At 39.8% G+C, this 22157-nt stretch overlaps 1 protein-coding gene across 2 annotated transcripts in view; it reads left to right on the forward strand.

Moving 5' to 3' along the window:
• Positions 1-22157, forward strand: part of itpr3 (inositol 1,4,5-trisphosphate receptor, type 3) — a 274637-nt gene that overhangs the window by 156022 nt on the left and 96458 nt on the right. For both annotated transcript variants that reach the window (XM_043716798.1, XM_043716799.1), the window contains exons 21-26: positions 2127-2271; positions 4435-4631; positions 5770-5902; positions 15291-15348; positions 16950-17115; positions 20684-20833. In XM_043716798.1, coding sequence (XP_043572733.1) covers positions 2127-2271; positions 4435-4631; positions 5770-5902; positions 15291-15348; positions 16950-17115; positions 20684-20833 — 849 coding nt within the window. The remainder of the gene's footprint in view (positions 1-2126; positions 2272-4434; positions 4632-5769; positions 5903-15290; positions 15349-16949; positions 17116-20683; positions 20834-22157) is intronic.

A 22157-nucleotide genomic window follows, 5' to 3' on the forward strand; every position in this document is an offset into this window, starting at 1 on the left:
TGAACAATTGGCAGTGGTAATGGTGAGGATAAATGGATCACCCGAAGCTCAATGGACAAAGGAAAGTTGTAGGCGATAACAGTAGGGGTGTGTTGTGAGTGAAATTAAAGAAAATACACACAGTATGGTGAGGTATGAGGAACAGGTAAGAGATAGATTGCAGAGAGTAGACTTCCAGACTATTAAAAATTATTAGCTCAACCAGTGACTGGAAAATCTAGAGACCATCAAAATACAGCAGTTACATTTATGGAACCATGTTTTAATTATAAGGAAGCACAGATTTGAAATAAAGAGAAGCTGGTGCAAATTTTAAAGACATGGCATTGGATATTCCCAGAATAATAGGTTGAGGTACCTGGTGAAGAGAGTGGTAAGTGGGCCCAAAGAGAGGGAAATTAAATGCAATACACTAAATGCGTTTTCTCAGCAAAACTTTCAAGGAGAGAAGGTCCAACACCTGAAAACAAATGCTCTGAAAATGTTAACAGAAACATAGCAATTACAGCTGTGAGGGTGAGCTGAACAGCCAGTGGTCTATTATAGACAGAGAATTGAAAATAATCATCACCTTTTAAACAAATAAAACCACATTTGGAATTAAAATATCCTTACCACTTAAAGGATCACAAGTCCAACTGTATTCCAGAAGGTGACCTTAGTTTGGTAAAATGCGGCAATTAATAAGGGTAGGCAATGGCCCAGTGGTATTATCACTAGGCTGTGAATCCAGAAATATATCTAATATTCTGGGAACCTGGCTTCATGGTAGATGGTGGAGTTTGAAATCAATTTTTTTAAAATATCTAGAATTAAGAATCTATGATGACCAAGAAACCTTTGTCCATTGTCAGAAAAATCTATCTTGCTCGCTAATGTCCTTCAGAGAAGACAATCTACCATCCTCTCCTAGTCTGGCCTAATTATGACTCTAGATGGACAGCAATGTGGTTGACAATCAAATGCCTCTGAAATGGCCAAGCAAGTCGCTTAGTTAAAGGGTAGCTGCGATGCTCACGTCCTACAAGTGAATTTTAAAAAAGACTGAATGGTTCACACAGGCCTGAATGAATTTGTAACAGTTGAGCTATGGTGACCTTCATTCTGGAAATTTTTATTATATCACCTTACTGATGTGCAATTTATCACAAGAACAATAACAGGACCAAGCTTCACAAAACAAAATTGTTTAAACGAGTTTCCCAGATCTTGAATTTGATATACAATAAATGAATTCACAGAGGGGAGACAATGGCATAATGGTAATATCACTGCACTAGTAGAGTCATAGAGATGTGCAGCATGGAAACACACCCTTCGGTCCAACCCTTCCATGCCGACCAGATATCCCAACCCAATCTAGTCCCACCTGCCAGCACCCAGCCCATATGCCTCCAAATCCTTCCTATTCATATACCCATCCAAATGCCTCTTAAATGTTGCAATTGTACCAGCCTCTATCAATTCCTCTGGCAGCTCATTCCATACACATACCACCCTCTGTGTGAAAACGTTGCCCCGTAGGTTGCCCTAGACAAAATTTATGGACACATGAGTTCAAATTGCACCATAACATGATGATGATGAAATTTGAAATCCATAACAATCTGTCATTATGGCTAGTATGTAAGCACTGCCAATTATTGTAGAAACCTACCTAGTTCTGCCATTCTTACCTGATCTGACCTACATGTGACTCCAGATCCACAGTAATGCGGTAGTCTCTTAACTACATATGGAGTAATGAGAGATGGCCTAGCCAGTAATGCCCACATTTCACGAAGGAAAGCTTTCACATTCCTTTTCCAACACGCATTCTCAATACTGAAATGTAAAATAAGAATAGGAAAGTTAGTTTTTCTGATATTCTAATGGCACTGTACCGAAAGGTTTCTATGATTTGCAGACCAATGCTTGATTACATTGAGCTTGAAATTCATTAAAAGGGTTATCCATTTGCATTTAATTATCTTAAAGAACCATTCATAATACTTGTTACATAGATTAGAAAATATTCTTAATTACTCAGTAGGGCAAGGATTCAAGTTTGCCCTGGGTGTGGGAATATTATAGTGTGTTGTTGATTATAAAATTACTGATCCTCATTTTTTTGCATCTTACTCTAGGTGGTCAGCTTAGCCAGACATCTGATCTATTTTGGTTTCTACAGCTTCAGTGAGCTCCTACGACTGACCAGGACACTACTTGGTATCATTGATTGTAATCAAGATGTCAACATTATAGATGCCATGGATCATGATGAGGGGACTGGTGAGTATTTTATTGCAAGAGTTTCTCAGGATGCTTAGTTAGTCAGTTTGGGACCGGTGTTTGATGAGATTTCATTTGCCACTGGGTAGGATGGGCAAGCCTACCACCTGCTCAATGAAAGCAAACTGAATTATTTTCATAGGCCTCAGTGTTAAAGTAATGAATGTTCATGCACTCAAAACAAGTCACAAATCAGCTTGAATTGGGATTGGTAGAAGAGTTCGGGAATAACTTGTCTTCTCCACAAAGGCTAGCCCATTTGTTAAAATGGGGAAGTGGAAATGTAATGTAAAGCTGCCACAACCCTAATGGACCTTATGGCTGCTCTCTCATTAGAGAGAGGTATGACTAGTGGTGATTTTAACCTGGGGGCCACCACACCTCAAGTGAGGGACAAAGTTGAGAACGTAGGACCTCATGGTAACCTCAAACAGGGTAGAAATTGAACTTATGCTGTTGACATCACTCTGCATCACAAACCAGCTATCCAACCTACTGAGCTAACTAACCCCAAGGGAGACAACAAAGAGTTAGACATTGGTTGTATTGATTATTGTGGAGACAGAAGAGGTATTAACATTTCTTCTGTCACACATTGCTAAAATGCATACCTGCCCAGCTTTGTGAGCAACTTTCACCAATGCCTTTAAAGGACTGCTGACTTGGGCCACTTGGTATTCTGTGTGTCTGGACACAGTGTAGGTTTTGCCCTCCAAACATGAAAATAGTCATGGGGCCCTGTTGTATTACATCCTGATTTACAATATATTGTATCATGAAGCTGCCAGTTGTTTATAGAGAGAGATTTGGCTGCCCATCTGAAGGCCCTAACCACAAGTTGGAACAATGGCAGATATTGGGTGCGGGTAAGGTGCTGAGCTGTCCAATTTTTGCATTTCCAGTTACCTGAAAAATGTGATATAAAGGAATGGTACTAAAATGTACACAAAATTTATAAATCTCAGAAATATAACATATAACTTCACCAGTGTTAATGTATTTTAGTTTGAAATATCCATACAGACACTTTGGAAAAATCAAATTACAAAAACACACAGCACAGAACACATCCTTTAGCCCACAATGTTGTGCCGAGGTTTAATCCTAATGTAAAATATAGTAACTTAACCTACGCACCAACATAAATATAGATATTTATAAAGCACTTCATACCTCTGCAGGTTGCATAGCTTGAATGAACTGTCTTATTTATTATGTATTCTCTACTTAATCTAAACAAAATAATGACTGATTATAAGCGATTATAAATTAGTAACTTTTGCATGAATTCTCATATCATACATAAGATATAACTGTCTTTCCAACGTCAACTCTTTATAAATATGAAAGGAGAATTCAAATTCTGTTGTCGAGGAAGGAAGAATTGCATGAACACTCAGCTCTGACCCAGTTTAAGGTTGAAATTAATTGCTGCAGTCATTGTTAACATCACCAATGTGCAATTTTAAAACTTGTTCCCCACTGTTTTAAGCCATTTATGTTAAGCTGATCAGTGTCTTTATTAAAATAGCAAAGAAATGTCATAAAAATATTTTAAAGCTTTTGGTACTAATGTTGCACAATCCCATTTAAATCCATATATTTTAATTGGAAAGGCTTATCATCTAAAATAAATGTCTCCTATTCTCAGTTCCAGTGCAGGCTTCCCTCCTGTGTTATGATGGGTGGTGCGAAAGCAGCTGCTCATTATGGCTTTAGTCATAATAACAAAGGCAAATGCTTCAGATAGTAAAATAAATTCTTATCATGCAATGACTGGGAGTCAAAATAATAGCAGAGGAGAAGAACGTCTCATGTTGATATTCCTTTTAGTGGTTGTTGAATCTACAATAGTTTTGAGCTGTTCAGAGTCCTTCACCAGCTTATTATTTGTTGCTGCTCACTGATAAGAAATAAATGAATTTCTGCCTTTTTCAAATTCCAATTTTTATTTTGAACATAAAATTACTTTTCTGGTGGTATAGGAGGAAACAAATGCCAAAAAAAGGTAGATGTTACCCCATATGTAAAAAAAGAACTGGTCCCTGTAGTAGTGGATCACATAGCTGTGTAACTTTGCTTTAATATATTCCCATGACATTGTTTGGTTCTCGCTCTGCAAGTCCACCATTCATCAAAGTCCACCTCTTTCCTGTGTTTTAGGGAGAAGTATGAAGAAATCAATCCATGGAGTTGGACAGATCGTGTCCACTATGGTTTTAAGCAGAAAACAGTCTTTGTTTAGCTCTGTTCCACGTTCCAATGTAAACATTGAACCCCAGATAAAGCCGAAAGATATACCTGACAGTAAGAACATCACTGTTATGGATACAAAGCTAAAAATCCTGGAGATTTTGCAGGTATGAGAAACCGTTGAATATACAGTTCCCATGGCAGCCTGTTGTTTTTATTCTTGTTTCAAGGTTCTAATCCCAATGCATTTTTTTCCAGTGAAGGTCAGAGTTAATTGATACATTTGGTGTGTTTTAAGTATGCTTAAGAGTCCTGCTGTGTGTACAGATTGATTTGAATTTTCCTAGCTTGAGCAATCTCTCATTAACATCTAAGTGACTCTTAAATGCCACTGTATTGCCACCTTACATTAGAAGACTAGAGTGGCCTACAGTTCTCCTAACATTAGCTATAACCATCATGACACAGAAATTGAAATTGAAGGAAGCTGAAAGTTTGACCTGCAGAAAAATATACGACTGAGAATTTGCTGTTTGATTGATACTGGAATCAGTCCATGTATTCACACTCAGGATTGGCAATCAATACATAAAGAAAAGAGGGAAAACAGAACCAAAAGGAGCTGTGTCCTGAAATGGAAGCAAATAGAAAATAGCATTTAAAAAACAATAGAATTGTCTGTTGAGCCATTCCTAGTCTGCGTAAAGAAATTAACTCCCTGATGTGAGGGGATATTTGAGAGAATCTGGGGGCTGTACAACTGTATTTGAAATGAGCAGAGGTCACATTTGTAAAGTCAGGAGGAGTGCTTTGATCTGAAAATGCGTGTTTGATGAGTTCTTCCTTTGGAATAAATTGGAATTTGATTAGTGGGTTGAAACATGTCAAATATGTGAAAATCTCATTTGAACATTTTGAACATTTTTTATTATTTGAGTCCCAATAGAAAATAATACTTGCTGTTCTGATAATGCATTTGATTCCCCCTCTGAGATATTCATCGAAGGAAGCAATTCAGTACATTCAAGGAATCAAACTGCTTATGTCAAACATTGCGTTATGTTGTGAGATAGCATGCTATCTAGACATTACAGTAACATCCAAATTATTTTTATGACATTCAACATTAGTGTTGAAAGGGAATCTGAGGAAGATTTAGTCAGAGATTTGAGACTTCTCAGAAGAAACAGAATTGGTGAAAACGGGAAATTGCTTAACTACTTCCTCTTCCTGCATTTTTCTCCTCCATCTCACCTTCCCCCAGTCTCCAAATCCTGCAATTAATTGAAATTGTTTATTTTTCAGTTCATCCTTAATGTCAGGCTAGACTTCAGGATTTCATACCTTCTGTCAGTCTTTAAAAAGGAATTTGTTGACTGCAATCCTGTACCAGAGAGTACGACTGAAGGCACCATTGCAGCATTCATGGACTCAACAGGTAATAAGCAAAAACTTACTTCTCAGGAGCGTATAATTCTTGTAGAAGGACTTTGTTTGTTCAACATGAATGTTTTATAGGTGTCGAGTAGTTTTTCGACATTTTGTTCCCTATAGAGAGGCTTGTTGTGCTTATTGTGCACCTTCAGTTTCATTTTAAAGGAAGCCTCTTTAAAAAAATTGTAGCAGGCATTTTATTAGCTTGTCAGGCAAGATTTCCAGTGGTCACTGACAATCAATGACGTGAGAAAGAGCTTGAAGATTTCCTCTGAGTAGTGCAGATATCACCAGCAAGGTTGCCATTTGTTGCCCAGCCCCAATTGCACTGGAGAAGGTGGTGGTGACCTACTGTCTTGAACTGCTCCATGTGAGACAGATGACAGATCAAACAATTCTAAGTAGTTATAATATTTACAAAGTTGATAACCATGCAGTCCAGGAGCAGCTACCCATTTGAGAAACGTCCATAAACTATCCCAAGTAGTCAAGTTGTAGGATCATAAAATCCCTACAGTGGAGAAACGGGCCATTAGACCCAACAAGTCCACACCAATCCTCCGAAGAGTATCCCACCCAGACCCATTTCCCTACCCTCTTAGTCTACATTTCCCCTGACTAATGTACCAAATCCACACGTCCCTGAACACTATGGCCCATTTAGCATGGCCGATCCACCTAACCTGCACATCTTTGGACTGTGGGAGGAAACCGGAGCACCCGGCGGAAACCCATGCAGACACTGGGAGAGTTTGCAAACTCCACACAGACAGTTGCCCGAGGCTGGAATTGAATCCTGGTGCTGTGAGGCAGCAGTGCTAACCACAGCCATCATGCCAACCATGCAGTAGGATGTGGTATTGGAATCAATAACTTGTAAACCATTTGTCTGGAATACAGAATACTTTACTATTTTCAGTTTGTCTCAGTACCAGAACACAAATTCAGTTGGCTCACTGGTGTGGGAAAGGAATTTGAATAGTGACCTTAAATATGTCAACTTATGATTATTTTTCAAATATTCCTAGTTAGTTTGCTGTAACATTTATTGTGGCTAGTTTTTTTTAAAGCTTGCAATTATTGTGCCGATCTCTTTGCTTTTCTCCCATTCTCTAATGTTTTATGTCTTTACCTTTCTCTTTGGCTTTCTTTGCTTATCTCTGTGATAGCTTTTGCTACTATTCCTGTATTTCTGTTTGCCCTTCAATCTCTTTAATATTTTTCTTCTATAATGCTGCCTCCTCTGCTTAGCATGTTGGCAAGTCTCCTAACTCTTCTGTGATTTTCTGACAAGCTTTGCTTTCAAAGTAGTTCTGCATGACTTATTAAAGCAAACCTATCTTCTGCTGATTATGGTTTCGGATCCCCATTATGATTGTAGAACTCCCCTCCCACTCTTCTCCAGCCACTTGCCCCAAACAAATTCCTCACACCTCCCCAATTACACCAACCCTACCAAATCCAGACTGCCAGCTTATCCACTGCCTAACTGCTGGCAACAGTTCCAAAAATCTCCAACTGCTTTCTCCTGCCTCTGGTTTTCCTATTTATTATTTGACTGCTATTATCATCTGATTGTTGGGAAGCAAAATAAGTAAATTGTAATGAGGTTATGCTAAATTCCACTAGACCTCTGCATCTCAGGTATTGCCAAATTCTTCGATTGCATTCAGTCTCTTCAGGCCCCTCCCACCTCGCAATAAACGTCAGAGACTGTGTGTCTCAACGTTACTCCCTACATATCTCCTGAGCTTTATTATGTCTCAGTCTCTCACTTTCATCTCACTTGACCTGAATGTTTGAACTAAGAGCTCTACATCTCTTAATATATACAGAAATACAGACGTCTGAGGGAGGTGCCTCCAATATTGGGATGAAATCAACCAGGACCTTTTAAAAAAGCAGTGAAATGTAGAATCTGATAGTGAGAATGGAGATAGGAAAAATGATAGGGTGTGGTAAAACAGCTCTGGCTCTATAATTAACTGGCAAAAATACTGTTGTTTTCTCTCTGTAATTTATTGTTACAAGCATGCAGTTTTGATTTAATTGCATATTATTGTGCTGTTTTATAATTTGTTGTTTGGTAATACAGAACTTTACTCTCACTGAAAAGACATATCGTATTTCATCTTGCACTCATCAGTATAATTCACAAGAAATACCAATGTAAAGGGAAGACTATCTTTTTGATATTGTATGAGAAGAAAGTGTTAGTTGGTTGACAAATGATTCTGTTAGATGCTGGTCCAGCCAGCAATACCCACAACTCATGAGTAAATTTTAAAAAGCGACTTTGTCTTGGAGAATGCACCATTTAGATGATTGCAGATAATAAACTTCCAACTTGTTTAACTTTAAACCAGACAGGGTGACTCAATTAATCAAGAAATTGCACTAAGAACTGAATCAGAGAATTGCTGAAACAGGAACAATGTGAGTGCATGTTCTTTCTGTCCACAGAGAACAGGACCCTGCATCTTCATATATTTAGCTTCCAGAACTCAGAAATGCACTGCACTGCCAGCCTGATTGACCATCTTAAATTAGTTGTCAGTATAATTCTAACCACCCTCAATGTTTTGATTAGATTAGATTCCCTACAGTGCGGAAACAGACCCTTTGGCCCAGCCAGTCCACACCGACCCTCCGAAGTGTAGCCCACTCAGACCCAATGTTATTTAGCAAATGTTGCTAAATGGTAGAAGCATAATTAATATTGGGCACTGTTTCTTGAGTTTTGAAGTGCAGGTTGATTAGGATGATCAGTACCTTGCTTTTTGGAAACAGCCAAAGAGATAAGCCAATCTTTGGGAAATAGATTACATACTTAGCACCCCACCAGAACCGAAATTAATATCTTTTTTTGGCTTAACAGCAGCACTCTGTTGTGGCAAGCATTTATTAGGTTACGACTACAATGCTTACGTCAGTGTAATTCGTACCACCCAAATTTTGAGGACTTGGTAGGAGAATAAAGTAGGATTTTATTGGAGACAGGCGTCTAGATTAGAGTGGTGCTGGAAAAACACGGCAGGTCAGGCAGCATCCGAGGAAAAGGAAAATCGACGTTTCAGGCAAAAGCCTTTCATCGGGAGTGATGAAGGGCTTTTGCCTGAAATGTTGATTTTCCTGCTCCTCGGATGCTGCCTGACCTGCTGTGCTTTTCCAGCACCAGTCTAATCTAGACTCTGATTTCCAGCATGTGCAGTCCTCACTTTTGCCTTTTATCATAGACAGGCCTAAGGCCAGGTTCTTCCAAGTGTCTTGTCGCAAAATGTAGCTTATGACCTGTAAATAATTGCAGAAATGCATATTGTTTAATACTGAGAAGTTGTAGCACACACAATATGGCGATCAGTATAGGATCTGAACTTAGTATAATTTCCAATGAGACAAATAAGATGGTAACACAGAAGACTTCAAGCAATAAAAATAAACTACTGCAGATGCTGGGAATCTGAAATAAAACAGAAAGCACTAGAGAAATTTAACTGATTTGGCAGCATCTGTGAAGAGTGAAACAAAATTAATATTTCAAATCAGATATGACTCTTCATCAGAACCCAGACTTCAGATTCCAAAGAAAACAGATATTGCTAATGCCCCAGTACAACAAGCCTCCAAAAGACCTTGTGACAACACAACACTGAAGAGTGCTTCAAAGAATGTCAGAACACCTTTCAAACTTGATAAAGAGAATTGTGGAAGATGAAGAAATCTTCAGCTCAAAGGCAGAGATGTTGTGAGGCTGTGGTCTATGGGAGTGATCCCAAGTCTGAGTTCAGCCAGTGAGTAAACAAACATTGTAGATTTCAGAAGACAAGACTAAAAGTCCCTGATACCAAGGGAAAGCTTTAAATGGCACAGACGTTCAAGCAAAAAGAATGAGAATTTTAAAAAATTAAGTCACAGCACAGATCAGGCATCAATGCCATTCCACGCAGCTACCATGAGGCATCACTGTAAACATAAGAACATAAAAAAGGGAGCACGAGTAGGCCATCTACTGATCTTTTTGTGGTCTCAGTTTAACTTACCTCCCCCTGCTCTCCATAACCCTTAATTCCTTTTCACGTCTATCTATCTATCTATCTTTGCCTTAAAAACATTCAACGAGGCAGCCTCAACTGCTTCCCTAGGCAGGAATTCCATAGATTCACAACATTTTGGGTGAAGAAATTCCTTCTCAACTCAGTCCTAAATCTGCTCCCCCTTATTTTGAGACTATGCCCCCTTGTTCTAGTTTGACCCACCAGTGGAAACAAACTCCCTGCTTCTATGTGATCTATTCCCTTCATCATCTTATATATTTCTATAAGATCCCCACCCCCACCCCCGATTCTTCTAAATTCCAATGAGTATTGCCCCAGTCTACTCAGTCTCTCCTAATAAGCAACTGGTCCAACTCCAGAATCAACCTAGTGAGCCTCCTCTGCACCCCTTCTAGTGCCTGTACATCCTTTCTCATGTACGGAGACTAAAACTGTACACCGTATTCCAGGTGTGGCCTCACTAGCACCCTAAACAGCTGACACATAACCTCTCTATTTTTAAACTCCATCCCTCTAGCAAGGAAGGACAATATACCATTTGCCTCCTTAATTACCTGCTGCACCTGCAAATGAACCTTTTGTGATTCATGCACAAGGACACCTAGGTCCCTCTGCAAAGCAGCATGCTGCAATTTTTCACCATTTAAATAATAGTCCATTTTGCTGTTATTCTGACCAAAATGGATGACTTCACACTTAAATAAATTGTACTCCATCTGTCAGACCTTTGTCCCCTCATTTAACCTTCCTATATCCCTCTGCTGACTTTCAGTGTCCTTCGCACACTCATCTTAGTGTCATCTGTGAACTTTGACACACTACATTGGTCCCCAACTCTAAATCATCTATGTAAATTGTAAGCAGTTGTGGTCCCTTCACTGATCCCTGAGGCATATCACAAACTGCTGATTGCCAACCAGAAAAACACCCATTTATCCCCACTCTTTGCTTTCTCTTACCTAACCAGTCTTCTATCCATGCTAATACATTACTTGTAACACAATGTATCTTTATGTTCTGCAGCAGCCTTTTGTGCATCACCTTGCCAAATGCCTTTGGGAATCTAAATACATCACATCTACCAGCTCCCCATTGTCTACCATGCTTGTAATGTCCTCAAAGCATTCCAGTAAATTAGTTAAACATGATCTGCCCTTCATGAACCCATACTGTGTTTGCCTGATGGAAGAACTTCTGTCTAGATGTTTTGCTACAGATTAATTTTCCCCATTACAGAAGTTAAGCTAATAGGCGTATAGTTTACCTGCCTTTTGTCGACCTCCTTTTTTAAACAGTGGCATAATTTTTGCTGTTTCCCAATCTGCCAGAACTGCCCCAGTGTCCAGGGAATTTTGGTAAATTACCACAAGCACATTTGCTATTTTACACATCATGTTTTTTAGTATCCTGGGATGCATTCCATCAGGGGAGATAAAAAAAAGCAGAACTAACAGGCCAGGAGAGATGCTCATAATCTGGGAGGAGTGAATTAAATTCCTTTGGTATTAGGCAAGTTGGGAGGAAAAAAGACCCTGTGATTCACAGGAAAAGAAGTCAGTAGCTGGAAGGTTTCAATATGAGTGAATAAGGCCCGTTCATACCTGACACGGAAAGATAATTAGTCTTTGTCTCCTAGAAATGCAGACTATGCTGCAACCTGGAGCTTTCTGCTCATTGCTCAAGTAAATAGAATCAGGAGTTTTATCATTGGACATGAGAGACAGGACCAGGCCAGCACCTAGACAGGCAATGTGCCCCCAACTCTTTCACCATTACATCGATGACTGCATCAGAGCTGCATCCTGCACCCAGGCTGAACTGGAGCAGTTCATCAACTTCGCCCACAGCTACCAACCCACCCTTAAATTCACTTGGTCTATCTCGGACACCTCCCTCTCCTTTCTTGGCCTCTTTGTTTCCATCTCTGGTGACAGTCTACAGACGGATGTTTTCTATAAGCCCACAGACTCCCATAACTACCTGGACTACCTCCCATCCAGTATCCATGCAAGAATTCCATCCCATTTTCCTAATTCCTTCATCTCTGTCACATCTGCTCAGACAAGGTGAAATTACACTCCCAAGCATCCCAGATGTCCACCAATTTTGAACTACATGCTTTTCCACCCTCTGACATCCAGACAGCCCTCCACCACACCACCTCCATTCCCCGTTCCACCACACTAAATTGTCCCCCCCACCAAACACAATAAAGACAGGGCCCCCTCATCCTCACATACCACCGCACCAGTCTCCATGTCCAATGTATCATCCTTAAACACTTCTGCCAACTCCAATTAGACCCCACCACCAAGAACATCTTCCCCTCCTCACCCTTCTCTATCTTCTACAAGGACCGTTCCCTTCGCCAATCTTGGGTTTGCCCCACCGTCCTCGTCAGCCCCGCCCCAAACTGCTAGGTACCTTCCTCTGCAACCGTAAAAGATGCAAAACCTGCCGGCATACCACCTCCCTCACCTCCATCCAGCGCCCCAAACAGTCCTTCCAGGTGAAACAGAGGTTCACCTGCCTCTCCTCCAACCTAGTTTACTGCATCTGGTGCTCACGATATAGGCTTCCCTACATTGAAGAGACCAAACGTAAGTTAAAGGAATATTTGACCGAGCATTTCAGCCGGGCCTGCAGGGGCTGACCTGACCTTCCAGTCACCGCCCATTTTAATTCCCCTCCCCACTCCCTTTCCAACATGACCATCCTCAGCCTCATCCATTGCCACAGTGAATCAGACCACAAATTTGAGGAACAACACCTCATCTCCTGCCTGGGCAGCCTACAGCCCGGAGGACTCAACATTGTGTTCTCCAATTTCAAATAACCTCACTTCCCATCCCCTGACTCCCTCCTCCCTTCCATTTCCTCTGACTGACCCTTCCTTCCAGCCACCAATCAGATTCATTCCTCCCATTGACCGACCAGGCTGCACCCTCTACCTGTGTTCACCTATCTGAACTTCACCACTCTGCCTTTTCCCCCAGCCAAAATACTCCCAGACTCCACCCCTCCACTTCGCCCCCATTTATCTGCAGCTCTCCTTACACCCATACCCAATTCTAAAGAAGGGTTACACCCGAAACGTTACGACTCCTGATGCTGTTGGTTTGCTGTGTTCTTCTAGCCTCCTGCTTATCTACTAGGCCTGTTACTGACTGTGCAACAGTAGAAGCTCATTGCTTGATACAAATTTTGCAGATCCCTGATCTGATAGCTCATAGAAATTCTGTTCTTTGAAAAATTGACCAACTTTGCTATATTTGCACATTATTTGTTGCAAATCCAACATTATATTCTGGGGCCAAATAGCTGGGTGTAGTTAATCAAAATATGCATCAAGAGTCCAATGGGATATGTTGTGCAGCTTGTGGGAAAGAGAAAGAAGTTCTGGAGCCAAGTTTATGGGTTGGTTTTTTTTGTGTAGATTTAATTTTAGCACCATGTAGTGCAATGGGAGCTATTGACATTGTTTCTCTTGGAAGCAAAAACTGCATTATAAATCTTTCCTCTAACTTTACCTTGTGCTACAACTTTTCTGATCGCTGTGCAGCTATGTGAGTGCTTACATCTTATTGGGAATGTTGGTTGTGTATGGTCTGTTTGAGTTATCTGGTGCATTCCAGATGATGTAGCAAGACAGCTTGGTGGAGGCTGGTACAATTGCAACATTTAAGAGGCATTTGGATCGGTATATGAATAGGAAGGGTTTGGAGGGATATGGGCCGGGTGCTGGGACTAGAGTGGGTTAGGATATCTGGTCGGCATGGACGAGTTTGGACCGAAGGGTCTGTTTCCATGTTGTACATCTCTATGACTCTATGACAGCTGAAACAATGAACCTGATACTTTTGTCACTGCGACAACACAACCCAGATGGTTGTAATTGGTACCATCCTGCATGGTTCTGGCATCTATTTTATTCCTAGTTCTGAAATCTGATAGTTTGAAGTCTGAATACATCTTTGGAAGAGATTTGTTAAAGGAACAGCAGTACATATTTTTAAAATCAAACCGCTTTCCCGGGTTATAAGATTTAAGTCACCAAGTATCAGTAAACATCTTAGATGGAACATATTGGGTCAAATTTTGCTCCTGGTGTCAGAATCAAAGAATCCCTACAGTGTGGAAACTGGCCTTTCGGCCCAACAAGTCCACACCGATCCTCTGAAGAATAACCCACCCACACCCATTCCCCTACCCTATTATCCTATATTTACCCCTGACTAATGCACTAACCTACACATCCATGAACACAATGGGCAATTTAGCATGGCTAATTCACCTGACCTTCACATCTTTGGACTGTGGGAGGAAACCAGAACACCCGAAGGAAACCCACGCAGACACGGGGAGAATGTGCAAACTCCACACAGACAGTCGCCCAAGACTGGAATCAAAACCCGGTGCTGCGAGGCAGAGGTGCTAACCATTGAACCATCATGCTGTCCCTGTGGCTCAGTGTTCATCATCATTTCCCTTATGAAATTATCCACAACTTAAGAATATTGGCATGGAAATTGGCATGGAAATCCTAAAGTTGCAGTCTATCACTGAGGATTCTAAAACAGACAGTGTTTTAACCTTCCCCTTACCACGCCCCCTTCCCTCCTAACCTCCCCACTCCCAAGAGCAGGTGATCTTAAATTTAGTGCAAATTTTAACTTGACCACCACCTATCCCCACCACGACCATTTAAAACCCATTTAAAATTGGTGTAATTTGGTTTTAAATAGTGAGATGATTAAAATTTGTGAAGAACAGAGAATTGACCCTGAAAACTAATTCTATAATTGTGTAGTGCTGTGCTGTTCTTCAGCTCAGACCTTTTTGTGGAATATTTTAGCTTTTTACTTTTATCCCATTTTAATATACCTAGCTTTAATTTTATTTATGTAACCATTATTTTAATATTCCTAGTCTTCCATTTGAGGGTCTGTGAAAATTTTTAATGTACTTGACGGCTTGGACAGACTGGTGATATTACTGCAACTTCAAACTAGGAATGCCCGGTAAAAATACTATGAGCACATATTGTATCACTGCACAGTGAGAGATGAAATTCTCTCAGTTTCACCTAATCCATGTTAAGTGGTCCTTGCAACACCATTAATCGTAAACTGTGGCCCATAAACAGCTACCTTTTATCTTAGCAGATTTCCTATCCAATTATATAACTGGCAGAAATCTCAGCATGGAATTGATTTACGTTAAGTCCCATCTCTGGTTAATTTGAATCTTACCGTTAGTAGCTTGAAAGTAAATTAAGGAGAAGGTCTATCTTGCTCACAAAAGTAATTGGATGTTACTTGGTCTCTATCTTTCCAGTTATGACAGTAAACCTCGACCGTATTGGTGAGCAAGCAGAATTGATGTTTGTGGTTGGGTAAGTGCCCCGACAATTAATTTGATTTTATTTTCTTCTAAGTTTTCAGTGATTGGAGTTGTAAACATAAAGGTAGAGTAAATAATCCACTTGGTGATGCATATATTATACCACAAGTATAACGTTATAGACTTTTGATTATGCCATTTTGTTACTCAGCAGTTTCTCGTTTCCAAACAAATTCCCAACCACAATTCTTAGTTAAGATCAGAATATGGGCACCAATAATGCTCCTTTATATGTCATAATTTTTTTTAAAAAGCATGTAACTTATTTTTCTAATCAACCTGTTTAGAGATGTTCTGGAGCTGGAGGGACTTGAACGTGGGCCTCCTGGTCCATGTGTAGGGACACTACCACGATACCATAAGAGTATGCCCAAAAGCTGACAAAAAACGATGATACTGTGCCATTAATTGATTCTTTCAGATGCCTTTTCACTGGGCTGATGTTTCTAAAAGGAAAGCCTCATGTGACCAGCTCCAAGCCTTTCCAATGTTCTTCCTGGCAACTGAAAGCTACCATTCCTGGCCGTTTCACATTTGGCTTGTAGCTGACTGAACAAGACCTGCACATTGGGATATTAATTGCACTAGTTTTGCTCTCATACAGAATAAAAACATTTACAATCTACTGATTCACTGATAATTAATCCTTTGTGTAACCCCAGACAGCAGCTTCAAGTTGTATTTAACAGTTACACTGCTACAACCTATCAATAAGTCTTTTCAATTCCACTGTGTCACTAATCCTTAACTTCACACCTGAACAGAGTGAATTAAGAAAATGGCAAGGAGGCTTGCCTCAGTGGTGTGATGGGTTCATGCTCTACATGATGGAGAAGCAACTTCCAAATGTAATTAAGGATATAGTTGCACTAAGACTCCCAACCTGCTGTGAAAATGCTTACTGTCTTGAAGATGATAATTAATGCTAGAGATCAAAGGCAACTCTCTCACTGCCATATCTCAAGTGATTTTAAATAGGGCCACATTCACAGCGCTACTTAGCAATTCCACAAGTGCACATAGTTCTAAACGCTGCAGGCGTTCATTCTCAGTCTTCTCTCTGTGACAGTTGTATTAGATCTTGATCTTGATTTTGTTCATAATTTCATTTATACTGTGTAGAGAGCCATGTGCTTTGTTTGAGCTCTACCAGGACTAAGCTTAACATAAAGAAAACTGGAACCAGTGTCAAGAGATAGCATGGAGATTCTAGACGAATATTGACAAAACCTTGCCATAGATAGCCAGTTACACCATGAGTGAACATTAACTGTTACCCCTAACAATTGTCAGGATACCATCAGAATAAATATATGACACTTCCATGGTTAATTCAGCAGACCTGCCCCTTATTGATTTCATTCTCAGACTCTGGGCTCTTGTCAGTTTGCTTTGTCAATGCCTTGACTTACTTTTTGATTTTGTATCTAAACCACACCTTAACCAGTACTAAGTTTCTAACTGGCATGTGTCCAACAATAACACTTGGGTGTGGTGGTCCATATTTCAGCAATGGATAGTCATAGGCGTTGTAAACTAGTGCTTTTCAGTGTTTCTGATTTTGTTTTATTTATACATTTTTATTTTATTCAGCAAACACAGCAGTCCACTAGAGGTGGATGATGAAGGGGGCACAATGTTTCTGCGGGTACTCATTCACCTTACTATGCATGATTATCCCCCACTCATTTCTGGATCTCTGCAGCTTCTTTTCAAACATTTCAGCCAAAGACAGGAGCTGCTGGCTACTTTTAAACAGGTGAGAGATGGCTTGTCCTAACAGGGACAGATAAATAACTAAGTTGGGTTTGGGCTTGAGGCAAGAAATATAAAATAGAAAATGCTGGAAACACTCAGCAGGCCAAGCACCATTTGTGGAGAAAGAAACAAAGTTGATCTTTTAGGTTGATGCCCTGTCAGCTGATATTTCTTTTGTATTGAGACTATAGGAATTAGCCTGTTCATTGGTTTGTATATTTTCATTTGGATGTTGCCAGACTACATAAAGCAAAGCGGCTTGTTGTGAAGGAAGGTCAAAAAGGGCACACACTTTGCACAATTTTAACGGGGATGCAAAGGCTTTTCCAACTTCAACAGCTGCACTTCATGCCATAAACTTTCTGCAATGCCAAGCAATGAGAGAGGGCAGGAAATTTGGGCAGCTAGATGGTATGGCATTGGCAGTAGGTCCAGATAAAGATGGTGGTGGGCAAACACAGTGTGGAAGTTGGGGCAATCGCATCATCTATTGTCTCCTGATAGGTTTGACCTGATCTTGCTCTTCAATTAAAACTGTAGATGGGGTCCGAGTGACCTCACTGGTCTGTGAGCTACATATTTATACAAGATGTCGAGATGACGGTATTGGACTAGAATGGACAAAGTCAGAAGTCACACAACACCAGGTTATAGTCCAGGTAGACCTGACAAAGGAGCAGTGCTCCAAAATTTGTGATTTCAAATATTGGAATATAACCTGGTGTGTTGTGACTTCTGACTTTATTTATACAAGAATAAGCTGAGCTAATTGAGGTTGATACTGTTGAGTGGGAAAGACTTATGAGGGGCTAAAGACAATAGTTTGGAAGGGTTCAGGAATGGGAAGCAAGTGAAGTGGGGATAATTTCATAAGGAACCTGTGAAAGGTCAAATAATTTTGTTTGTTTTTAAATAGCAATGCTTGAAAATATTTAAGATCAGTTTTGTAATTCATTTTATACATTGGCATCAAATCATGTTTTTCATATTTCACCAAGAAGCACAAATATTAGATCTCCCAAATTAACATCCAAATTCAGATTTGTTTTGTAGTACCACAAGTCGTATCAATACCAAAACCTTGTTGCTCATCAAAAAATTCAAAATCAAGACTTGTGCAAACCTGTGCAGAATGTTATTGCAATTTTCTACTGTGTTATTTTAACTGGGTTGGACCCATCTATTTTTAACATGTGCTGTATTAATAGCATTCCAGTAATGTAGGCATGCATCTCAAAACGTGAGTGCATTCTTCCTGACAACACTTATGGATGCAGTATACACAATGAAACACAAGCCTAGATGTTCGAGCTGACAGTTTTTTAACATTATCAATGTATTTTGTGTCTTCTTGAAACGTTCTTAATCAAGGCTGTTCCAGCTCTGATTTATTGAATCTCTCTCCCAGTTGCATCCAAACTCCCCTATCTGCGTGAGTGCTTTTGTCTTTAGATCTAGCACAGCCATGTCCAGTACAAAGACTGTATTTTCCTTACTTTTCTGTAGTTTGTGTTACTGACTGAAATGGTTAAAGAACCGTTTTTAAAAACCATGGCTTGTTGAAGGATTGCTGTTCTTTTTATTAGCAAATAGTCTTGCACTCATTGTAAGTGCTGTTGCACAGCTGCATTTTCAAACAGTAGTGAAAGTCCTGGCTAAAGTCTGTATGCAAATGAAGGTTTAGCTCGTAAAAAGTAATCTGTGGACTAATGACCAGATATTGATGTGAAAGACCTCCTGTTAGCCAACAATTATGTGATCAGCTACAATGTAGCTTAACACCTTCAGGTGCGAATGTTCAGGAGAAACTGTCAGACCTTTGGATAGGAAGAAACGTTTTTTGCTCTGCAGTGGAAAGTATCACGTCTCAAGATAGCCAGTTTATTTCCCTTTTTCAGTTGCTGTAAGCTGTGACTTTTAATTGATGGGACAAAGACCTTTATAATTATGAATCAGTCACCTTGCAGGCAGAGAACATTGAACTGTCTTCCATCCAATACCCATCTTTCTTTCTTTCTTGTCTGTGTCTGACTGTATGTGTGTAGGTAGCGGGAGGTTTATAAGACAGTTAACATTTAACTACTAGAGTTATGTGTTGATGGTTTGTAATTGTGTATCCATAATTAGAATCTATTTACTTGTAATAAATAGTAATTTTTGTTAAGAACAGAAACCTTTCTGTCAACTTGGGTCTGAAAGACAGATAAATTGGGAATTCTGTATACTTTCTGAAAACTTTAACTTTAGTGTCGATTCTGGGAATAACAGGACTTGATTTCTTGCATGGTACCCCAATGAGGCCGAACTCAGATAAATAAGAAACAAAATCCTGTTTGATGATTAGTGTTAGCTGCTAAAGAATTTAATGTCCCCTTAAAGTTCCACTTTGGAAACAGTCACGCATCACATCAGGTATTGTTTCTAAATTTAATATATTTTAAGATTTCAAGCATATTTATTTAAACCATTATGAACAAATAATGGGATTGACACAAGCAATTATATATTTACAATAGAACATGTTTCAGCTAACTTGCCAAATAGGCATGATAATAGGCACAAAATTGTCTTTTGTTTTCTGCGATGTTTCCAATTATTTAAAGTACACAGTGAACAAATCCAGTGACTTCAAATTCCTTTCACGACTTGTCATGGTTTGTTTGTTTCCTGATATTTGGCTGTCAGATTTAAAAAGCATTGCTGTCATGCAGTTAACCAAACAAATCACGTTGTCTGTGTTTCCTTCCTTCAAGTCACAAATTTTCCACAGGGATCTGAACTGAAGTCCATGATTAAAATGCTTGAATATAGTGACTGGATTTAAAGAGACATTTGCTAATTAAAACTGGAAAAATCTGGATATTGTTGCCATCACAAACAGAAGCCTGACAATCACACTATATGTTATTATCATAGCAAAGGAAATCATTGAAAAAGTTGCTTAAAATATTCCAACATCACGATTCCATTGTTATTGGTTCTCTTTCAAAGAACTTTTACATAGATGAAATAAAAGTGATGCCTTTGTTTTTGTCCCCTATTGGAAGGGTATTATTAAATTAGAGAGAATTCAGAAAAAATTTACCAGCATGTTGCCAAGTCTGGAGGATTTGAGTTATAAGGAGAGCCTGGATAGGCTGGGACTTTTTTTCACTAAAGCATAGGCGGTTGAGGAGTGACCTTACAAACGTTTGTAAAATCATGAGGGACATAGATAATGTCAATGGCAAATATCTCTTCCTTAGGGTGAGGGAGTTCAAAACTAGGGTGCATATTTTTAAGGTTAGAGGAGTAAGATTTAAAAGGACCTGAGGAGCAACTTTTTCCATACAGAGAGTGGTTCGTATGTGAAGTGAACTGCCAGAGGAAGTGATAGATACAGGTACAGTTACAACATTTAAAAGACATTTAGATAGGTACATGAATTGAAAATGTTTCGAGGGATATAGCCCATATGCAGGGAAGTGGGACTGGTTCAGTTCAGGAAACATGGATAAGTTGGACTGAAGGGTCTCTTTCTGTGCTGTAAGTCTCTTTGATTCTCCGATTCTATGATTTTACCCTGTTAGGTCCAGCTTCTTATATCACCTCAAGATGTTGATAACTACAAAGTGATCAAATCTGATTTGGATCGCCTTCGTACAATGGTGGAAAAGTCAGAGCTCTGGGTGGACAAAAGAAGCAACAGAGGAACAGAAGGGAAAAAACCAACATCAGAGGTAACTATCCTCCTACTGACTATTGGTTCCCTGTCTGACAATGTTTCATGTTTACAAATTCTTCTTCTTTTCAAACCTCTGTGGCTTTAGTCCTCCCCATCACTATAACCAACTCCAGCCTTCTGAGATCCCTGCACTCTTCCAAATCTGGTCAATGACCTCAATTTTTATTGCTCAATCATTCATGGGATGTGGCTGCTCATCCATAGCTGTCCTTGAGAAGGTGATGGTGAGCTGTTTTCTTCAATCACTATAGTCTACCTGGTGTAGATTGATCCACCATGCTGTTAGGGAGGGAGATCTAGGATTTTCACCAAGTGAGTATGAAAGAACAGTGATGTGTTTCCAAGTCAGAATGGTTAGTTGCTTGAAGGAAACCAAACACCTGCTGCCTTAGTCATTCTAGATGGTAGTGGCTATGGGTTTGGAAGGTACTTATAAGAAACTTTGGTGAATTTTTGTAATGCACCTAATAGGTGGTACATACTGCTACTACTCAGCATGGTGGTGGAAGGAATGAATTTTTAAGGATGTGGTGCTAATCATGTGGGCTGCTTTGTCCTGCATGGTGCCAAGCTTTAGCTCAGTTGACTGGATGACTGGTTTGCACTGCAGTGATGCCAACAGTATGTCATCTGATGGGCCCATTTGAGAAGGCCTTATCTTCTCAATCTTGCTCAATGCACGGTGATTTTCAGGTTAAACCAGCACCAGTTTTCTCTCTCTGATGTGAGAGTAGACCTATGTTTATTTGGGTCTATGGTGATTTGGCTATACCAGTATTCTTGGAGTTGCACTCATTCAGGATAGTGTGGAGTATTCAATCACATTCCTGATCATGATGGTGGACACGAGATGGATTCCTTATTGCAGGATTCCTAGCCTCTGACTTGTTCTTGTGGTCACAGTTTTTATGGCTGTTCTAGTTCAGTTTCTGGTCAGTGGTAACCCTTTAGGTATTGATAATTGGGAATTCAGTGATGGCAATGCCATTGAATGTCATGTAGTAATGGTTAAATTGCGTCTTGTTTGGTATGGTCATTGCTTGAACTTGTGTGGTACAAATGTTACTTTCCATTTGTCAGCCCAAACCTGGATATGGTCCATGTTTTTCTGCGTTTGGCCATGGACTTCTTCTATATCTGGAGAATTGCGAATGGTGCTAAACTTTGTGTAATCATCAATGAACATGCATTATTCCAACCTTACAATGGATGGAAGGTAATTGTTAATGCTGAAGATGATTGGTCCTATGACACTCTCCTGAGGTGCTCCTGCAGAAATGTCCAAAGCTGAAATGACTGATCTCCAACAACCAAATCCT

The sequence above is a fragment of the Chiloscyllium plagiosum genome, chromosome 26 (genome assembly GCF_004010195.1).
Source record: "Chiloscyllium plagiosum isolate BGI_BamShark_2017 chromosome 26, ASM401019v2, whole genome shotgun sequence".
NCBI lineage: Eukaryota > Metazoa > Chordata > Chondrichthyes > Orectolobiformes > Hemiscylliidae > Chiloscyllium > Chiloscyllium plagiosum.